Source organism: Ixodes scapularis, unplaced genomic scaffold (genome assembly GCF_016920785.2).
Source record: "Ixodes scapularis isolate PalLabHiFi unplaced genomic scaffold, ASM1692078v2 PGA_scaffold3__209_contigs__length_174095766, whole genome shotgun sequence".
In the NCBI taxonomy this organism is placed as follows: Eukaryota; Metazoa; Arthropoda; class Arachnida; order Ixodida; family Ixodidae; genus Ixodes; species Ixodes scapularis.
In genome coordinates this window covers 75,247,668-75,256,706 of record NW_024609868.1, presented here as the reverse complement: position 1 = coordinate 75,256,706, position 9,039 = coordinate 75,247,668, and the positions used below count along the sequence as shown (strand labels likewise).

Below are 9,039 nucleotides of genomic sequence, written 5' to 3'. Positions count from 1 at the left end.
CTATGCCGAATACTGAACCGACATCAGAAAATTCTCCTGGACCATCCTCCTCGTCTGTTCCGGTGCCTCTACCCAGAACACGCCCCAAGCGCGTTACAAATTAACCAGTGCGCTTTCGAGAAACTGATTAGTTCTATCGAGAAGGGGGAAGTGTTACGATGGGACTTCGTCGTCTTCATTTTGCAATAGCCAAGACGCGCGGCCTCAGCACGGGCCACGCCTCACGCACTGTTCCTGGTTGAGCTAGCGACATGTTCGCAGGGCTCGAATGTCACCAACGATCTCTGCAGTCTTCTCTTGTAAATAATATGTAAATAGACCACCACTGATCAGCTTCCTTTATTCAACATATTTAGCTTAACTCAGGAAAAAAAAAGTTTGAATCTAACATTTCCTTGGAAACGTTTTAAAGGTTTCGCATGAAAATAAAGAGGAGTAGAAGAAAAGTCGCATTAAATTTTGGTGGTGCGAAGTTGTGATCGTGTATTTTTCTTCCTTCGCCTGAAAATAAGGAGGAGTAGAAGAAATGTAGCATTACATTTTGATGGTGCGAGTTTGTGATCGTGTATTTTTCTTCTTTAGAGTGATTTGTATTCTTCAACCTTTAATCATTTACCCATCTTAGTTTATTATAGAACGAAAATATTAGCACACAGCTTTATCTAGTGCAAAAAGAAAAATTCCTTCAACAAATTTCCGTGGATTGGTCTTTTCATTGGAAGAACGCCAAAATCCATTGCATATTCGACTGCTCGGTGTATGGCCGCGATGCTCGATCTAGCGGCGAACACATATGCAGCAGCTCGCTTATCTCGTCGTGCTGTGTGTCCTGAAAAAAAAAAATAGGAAGAAATTATAGTGAATGATTCTTCAAGAACAAACTTGACGGCACGTAAACAGTAAAAATAAAGTGCAAGTAGTAGTATTTGTCAAAGCGGGTGAGTGATTTAAGCAAAATATGATAGGTTTTTAATGGGTTATATTTTAAGTAGTCACTTAGTAACAAATTCAATGACGCAGCATAAAAACGACAGCAAAAATTAGAAAAAGAAAAGTTTAGCGAAATGAGGACTTTCATACTAACTTGGCTTTGTTAGTATGTGAAGCAAATGAACGCCATAACATTCAGAAAGTACATTCGATAAACATGTTACCGGTAGCCTGTGTGATAATGTTTTTTTCAATGCGGAAGAGATTAACAGCATTATAATGAAAAAGGAAAAAAAGAAACAAGCCATGAGTATATAATTGCAGGATGCTAACTAGGTGATTGCCTGGTCTCTCTTCAGTCGATGATTAAGCTTTTAATTATATATACACAACTACATTTTTCCGTTAACTAAAAAGGTAAAAGATAACTACTCCATAAAACATTATTGTGAAAATAAATAAGAGGCAATATATCCGAGTGCTAGGTGCCTGAGACCGGTGTTAGGTCAACACGTTCTTATATCACATTAATGCGAGCAGATTGAGTTAAAGGCCATTAACGAAATTGAGTTATTCAGAAGAGCCAAACAAATTACTTACGGTCAGAAATTTCCGAAGCCCCTCATCCTGAAAGAGAGGATAAGTGTCACGCATTTAGCTTGGGACCTAATGAACAATTGCTTATCTTTATAGGCTTTTTGTTGGTGGCTCTTACCAAACCTAGAGTGCTTTCGCGTTCTCGAAATAATGTATTTGACAATGAACACGACATAATCACCGATACTGCAAGCAAAAATCGACACGAACGCCAAAAGTTCTCGAGACCTTTTGGTATTGGTGTCGAGTTTTGCCTGCAAGCTCGGGGTTTCTCATGTTCAATCTAAACCGATTTGCCTGCACCCTTACATTCACTTCATTGATATTTTTTGCGAAATAATGCAGGTTTAGAATTGCTTCTTAAATATCAAAAGTAAATTTCTTTCTTGGAGATAGTGGGTTCCTGGGAAATGTTTGTAGAGTTCCAGAATTAGAAAGAAACCAAGTTGTGATATATTTCGTGGTCAAAAAGGCTTTCCATGCGAAAATTAGAACTTAAATTTCGACGTGTTGATTAAATTTACAACACGAACAAGTGAAAACAACGATCATTCTGGTTTTCCTCTACTGCCATTGTTTCATAAACAGACACGGCACAGCATCCGCTAGAACCAATTGTTTTTTAAATTTTATTAATCTAAAGTAAACTAACAATTGGTATTTGTAACTCTGGACTGGGGCAACTGCGTATTCCGGCCATTTTCAAACGCGTCAATTAGCTAGCTATTTTCTTGTAAAACTCTTATAATAGGCTTAGTAATGTTATTGATATCTGCGCCTCAATAATGGTATGGCAAAATATAAGAGCATGCTATGATTTTCAACTGCTGCTTATAACCACTAATTAATATCTTGTATTTTTTTGCTTCGTTCTTGATATGTATTTTAAATGGACAACAGGAGCCTGAAATATTTATTTTTAAAAATACTAACTTATTTTTTTATAAATGTATTATTGAAGTACTTATAAATGAAGTTATTTATTTATTAATTTATTATTTATTCATTTGTCGGCTTATTAATTTATTTACTTGCTTGATATTTATTTACTTACATACTTATTTAGTCATTTGTGGTTCGCCTTTTGCTTGCTATATATGTGTGCATGTATTTATTAATTTTTCTCAATGCCCTCAAATGCAGAGTGAGTTACAGATGACAGTAGGCAACTTAATGCAAACAAAAAGCACAAAGACGAGTTAGTGCGGTGGCGTAAGCCCTCAAAAATATAATTAGTAAAGAGCAGTATTTAAGCGAGTTTAACCAGATATAGATCCTAATTATCCAAAGAGGTTTTTTCAGCCTGTTGATGTTCTAGGAATAGAATACGCGCCATAGGTTGACAGTAAACAATTTAATAAGGTACGCCAGGTTGGAAGTGATGAATGGTCTACGAATAAATAGGAAAAGTCAAGAGAAGCGTTTTCATTTTTAGAATAAGCTTAGTGTTATCTTTTTTATAAATCGTACACTGACGATACAATTTGTTGTACCACGAAAGAGAATTTAAAAAACAAATTTACTTATAAATCCAGCTCCACGATCGTATAATGACTGGAGATTAAAAGTGAGTTTCATCTGATCACTATCTCAGATTGCAGCTACGTAATGTATAATTTGCAGAAACCTAAAATCATGGCTGAATGACAGCTCAGGAAAGACGGAATCTAGAAAGCCTTATTTAACATAGCATCAAATTGATTATTATCAATAGTGTGGTAAATGTGGGATTGCCAGAACAATTTACTAAATCTGGACGCTACTGCATTAATAGCATGCCGCACAATAGAAAGCTGCGTTAGTAAGGTAATATGTAAAAGGTGACGCATAACAACGAGATGTTCCTATCGTTGTACATTTTTTTAAATATCATGATTGTATCAAGAGAACTTAAAAAAAACTAGGTTATTAGTAGTTTCATGGTAAATAAAGCAGTCCTGAAAAATAATCAAACCGCTTCTGAAACGCATAATAACAGGCCGCTAACGGAAGCGAAACTAAAACAAGACACCAATGCGTTTCTCTGAGGAATACTTAAAGTAACAAAGAAATTAACATCGTTTACAATACACACACTCATTTCTACAAGCAAATCGGCGCACCCCTAGCGGACGTCTCTGGCGTCGCGCATGCGCGATGGAGGGTGGGCAAGAAGAACCCCGTGTTTCAGTAAGAGACCATTGGAATGCGATGTAGTTGACGACTGCGGAAGTCCCCGTGCTCTTTTTCGCGTTAGAAGTGTTGATTTTATGTCTTCTTAACAATGTCTGACTACTTTAGTGGCCTCAGCGAGATTAAGAAGGCGCGTTTCACCCCAAAACTTTGCGTGAATAATGTGACGTGCGGTGATTCATTTCGCGTACACGCCGCAGTATGTACGCTAAGCCTGATTCCCATAACGAAATTCGGCTTGCTATTTTTAGTGACGACGTCGCTCGGGCTGCAAAAGAAGCATGAATGATAGCAGCGATGCTCGGCGTCGATACTATAAATCGCAAGCAGAATCGGACCATGTGAATCAGGCATAACGAGCCGGTGATGGTCACTCGTAGCAATCAGCAACACCCCCTTGTACCTGCTGTTTAAACTGAGATTAATTAGCCCAAACAATCCTCACATTTTAAACCTTTAAGTCCCGGACTTACAGTTCTCATGGAAATTACCGCGTCCGAGTGTGGTCTACGAGCCGTTGTCGATTCAACGAGTAGACGTTAGTTTGAACGATCAGGCGGTCGTTTGAACGCGAAAATTGCACTGGACGTGGTATGCGGGTGGTCCCAACAATTTAACGGTTTTCCCGTGCTCATCTTGGAACAAAATAAAAAAAATTAGACGATCATAAATCTCAGTGAATCTGACTCAGTGCTTCCCGCACAAGCAACTGTGGTCTCTGATGGCGTCTGGGTTATTGTGAAAGGCTACGACACACCCGTACCACGTTTACGAGAGCGGCGCGTGCCCCTGGCTCGCGTGGACCAAAGCACGCTCTCGCACCGACCGGCGGCTCGTGCGGGAGCTTTGGAGAACTCGGCTCTCGAGGCAACCTTTGTACAAGCTGGGTGTCTGCGTGTGCGTGTGGATGACTCTTCAGCGAGCGAGCCACCACGCCGAGAGACCCGCCACGAACTTCTTCGGCATTGGCTGGCCGTTGGCACACGAACTTCTTCCGCATTGGCTGGCCGCTGGCACACGAACTTCATCCACATTGGCTGCCGAGGACCACGTAGGTCCCTGCGATTGGACAAGCCAGTGGACGGCGAGATGGCGAGGCGGATATAAAAAGAAAGGACACCCGTAAAGTTGGTGTGGTACGAACACTGAAGCGATGTTGTAATTAATGTAAATATAGAATGTTCTTTTTTGCTGAGCTCGTCGCCTCCCGGCTCCTCGAGCCTGTCTCCTACCCGGTACAAGGTAGTGTCGCCGGGCTGGGAGCCTACGTCGGAACACTCAATCACGACAGGGTGTGCCTTTTCACGGCACCTATCCACGTTCTCGGAAAAACCGGGCAAGCAAAACACGGGAAAATAATCTTGATAGCTTTTCTCGTTCTTTTGGTTCAGCCCCAGTCGCAGCGATTTGACGAGAAGGCAGGTCTAAGCCTCACTTCTTCCAAAACAACACAGCAATGCCCGGCCCCGCATGGCGACTCCCGCCCGCACCACCAGACCGGAAATTCGCCGGAAGCGCCAGCACCGCGGTGGGACGTATCAGAGTTGAGTTAATGTATAGACATTTCGATAAATTGTCCAAGATCCAACTGCATTCTACGAACACATAGTTATACGGGCTGCACGTGCTAGCGTCTGCAGCAGTAACGCTTCTAACGCAAGACATTTATCAGAAGCGGCACTTCGCACGTGCGATTGTGTACGCTTTATTTTGTTATTTACATCGAATGTTTTACACAGAGAGGACGAGCGCATACAGCGCGTGTGCATACCTTCCTAGCATTCTCCTCGGTGTTTGCGAAATTTAGAGTAATGTTGATTTCAAACTAAGAGTCACTATTTTTTTTGGAAAACATTTAATTTATGTCAGTATATTAGGCTCAATATTGGGATATCTTCATTTGAATATTAACAGGTTTTGGTAAGTCTTCTAGAAAGCATCGAGGAAGTTAAGAAAATACTTTTAATTTATGGTTTCATACTGAATTTTAGTCAATCGACAGCTGCAGAAATTAAATATTGAGGATTGTTCCAAAAGTTTATCTTTCTTAATACCAGCTGTCCATGGTTAAGAATATAAGCTAAAAAAAAGATCGTTAATAAAATATGAAAAGCTGACTTTCACATAGGATATTTCATTGGAAGTCCAATGAAAGAAAACAAGTTGAGATTGTGGAAGCAAATATTATGCTTTTACGTTTTATAGAGAGTGCACTGTTAATGAAACATATAGGTTTATTATTGCTAAGACCACATCCATGTGTATGTAGTAAAACTACTTTCGGATAGTTTACATAAACAACGACTTCTACTGGAATATCCACGTCCAATATGTCGCTAACAACGCAAATCGACTTTTGGGCTATCTGAAACGTAACTTCCCGCTTGCTCCCCATTTCGTTAGAACTTCTCCCCTATAAAACCCTAGTTCGTCCTGAACGTGAATATGTAGCTTCTATTTGGAACCCCGGTATCACCCTTGCATCAGCTGTCGAATCTATTCAGAATCGTTCTTCCCGTTTCATACTTCCGAACTATCATCGCAGAGCCAGTGTGACTTCCATGAAATCGTCGCTCTCCTTGCCTAATCTCTCTTCCCGAAGAAAAATATATTGTCTGTTTATTTCACAAGATTTATTACTCTCAACCCGCTCTCCGTCAAGCATTGTTTTTAGAACCATCGTACATATCATCACGTGTAGACCATGACCTAAAGGTAGGGATTCCTAATATCAGCGCCTCCACTTTTAATTCCTCTTTTCTACCCCAGACCTCCATTGACTGGAATCGTATTCCAACCCCCACATATAGTCTCAATAACTAACACTGTTGATTTTAAAAATGTTATTCCCAATTTTTCAACAGATGTTGCGTAGCGCGTGTTTTTTTTCCCTCACTGAACTAAATTACTTTTATGAGTTAACCGCCCACTCCCCTCTGTAATGCTTTCGAGACCTGAGGGATTAATAAATGAAATGAAGTTAAATCCAGTTTCTATAATATTTCCAAAATAATGAGAGTTTGCTCCAATTTTTAAGCAAGAATATACCGATGTCATTATATTATAGGGCTTTTAGCAAGCTTCACTTTAACAAAATGCACAGTCAATTCTACAGACACTTTGAGCCTTTGATTAGGTTGATACATTCGTCAAACGCAAACAAAAGTGAGTCTACATAATGAAAACACTGACTGGGGTATAAAACGTAACATGGGCCTGCATTATCAAAGAATCATTTCCCAAACGCATCATGACAAACTCTACGTATGGGAATACAGTAGAAAACAGCAGTATACCATACAAACCAGAAAGTGATGTAATTTGTTATCAGTTCTTTTCATTACAGTCCAAGATTTTCTAACGTTAGCTGCCGACAGTGCATGTAGAGCTTAAATAAAAAAAAAATACTTCGCAGCTTTGATTTAGTTTTACAAAAGATGACAGCAATTTCTTAACCGGGTCGGTATTACAAAATGTTTCGCATACTTCAGAATTGAAAAAAAAAACGTAAAAAAAATATATTTTTTCAATTAGATATTTTATGCGGACATAGCTTACCAAGCCTGGATTCGCACACAAGCTGAGAACAATGCAAAGGCCGGAATCACATCCTGTCTCCGCTTCGAGGTTAAGCAAGCCTTGTTTCAACTGAAAAAAAAAAAAAAATAGAGATATAAACAGGCAGAGTTCTTATCAGCAGGTAGAAGTTGCAAAAGGGTCAAATTATTTCCTTCGAAGCTTTCAAACGTAGAGTACCTGACACCCTTTTAAACTATGTAAATATAAAAATAAAAGGAAAACAAATACATTTCTATGTCGACAAATTTAGTTAGTCAATTGTTAGAACATTAGCATACTTACATCGTTCGATGCCCGTATCCGAACGCAGTCGAGAGTGCCGCTGAGCCTCATCTCGGGCCAGTCTGCAAAAGAGCGTGTTTGAGAACGCTCACAATACTGTACATACACTCAAAAATAAGCACCTTTATCTAAAAAACAATATCGCGCGTTTAACACACACCACTCAAGCAAACTATTGTTATTATTACCGAAGAAAATGAACAAATGAGGAGACAAGGATAACATTTTGACTCGAATCAGTGATATAGGTAAGATTTTGAGCAGGACATTGAATGTTGTGATCCGAATCTGAACATGAGTCATGCTCATGGGTCAGAATATAATGAGTGCCTCACCATTGACCTTTCTATTTTTTGGCGAATCGCGTGGATGGAGTCTTCGCCTCCCGTGCGAAGGCTCGGTTCGTATAAAGGCTACCATATTATGGGTCAATAGGTTAAGAATATTCCTCCCCAAAAAGCGACTCCCACTTCTCTCATTAAATAATAAATAAACAACACTGAGTGGAGAGCAAAAATACCTAGAGACTGTAAATTCAACTGTATAAATAAAATATCAATATATTATTACTTAACGTGGTCCGACTCAAACGTAAAATTACTTTAAAAAATAACAAATTTTTTGTAGTGTTAGGTTAACAATCTTTTGCATTTTACCGTTACAGCTAGCGTTCCGTCAGTGCGACATTTGAGCTCCCCGAGATGTGTAACTAATTTTCCCACTGCATAAAATAACAACATATTTTCCGCGATGAAACCAACGAGAATATAACCAGTTACGTACAGCACAAATACTTGAAGCTATAAGATGTAGCTACAACGATGAGGGCAGCCAATGTGAAGGTTGACACGAGGAACCTCATCACTAAGCTAGTCGGGAAAAGCGCGAGTCGAATGATTCCCCTGTTTCCCGCCACTGGCTTTTATGGCTGTCTTTTGCTTATATTTTACGAGAAAAAAAAAAAAAGAAAACAGGTGAGGACCTGTCCCATCAGTCCGAGAGAAGAGGACTGCTGTAAGCAGCACCCAATATCTTTGCTAGCTTTCGCGTTACCTAACGTGCTGACACCTTGTAAGATATTCAGTATTGTCAAACATGCAATGGAAGTAAAACCCATGCTTCCACTGCGCTGATAAAAGAAACGCGAACTGAAGACAAACAAAGAAGATGGCGTCTCATCCGATAAAACTTTGGTTCCCAAGCAAAAACAAAAACAACAGATGGAACTTGGACGTGCGCTGGTTACCGCCTTATTTAGGTTATTTACATCAAAGCGATTAAGCTGATCGTGCCAGCGCGTGCAGCGTGAATACCTCCATTTCGAGTATTCTCCTTGGTGCTTCGGTAATTTGGCGAAAGATGTACTGCCGCGACTGTGTGTAAGATAAACAAAAGAGTTATATTTGGTGACAGGGTTAGAAGCCCCACGGGACTGCTACGCGGAGGTACCAGGTTTAAACTCCGCCTGCACAGGTTACT

At 39.9% G+C, this 9,039-nt stretch overlaps 1 protein-coding gene across 1 annotated transcript; it reads right to left on the bottom strand.

Moving 5' to 3' along the window:
* Positions 1 to 378: 378 nt before the first annotated feature.
* LOC115315996 lies at positions 379 to 8,439 on the bottom strand. Its single transcript, XM_029975304.2, has 5 exons — positions 8,344 to 8,439; positions 7,561 to 7,622; positions 7,258 to 7,347; positions 1,531 to 1,557; positions 379 to 829 (listed from the first exon to the last, which is right to left on the bottom strand). Exons 1-5 carry the CDS (start codon positions 8,420 to 8,422, stop codon positions 713 to 715), a joined length of 375 nt encoding a protein of 124 aa, XP_029831164.2. The 5' UTR covers positions 8,423 to 8,439; the 3' UTR covers positions 379 to 712.
* Between the last annotated feature and the right edge of the window lie 600 nt (positions 8,440 to 9,039).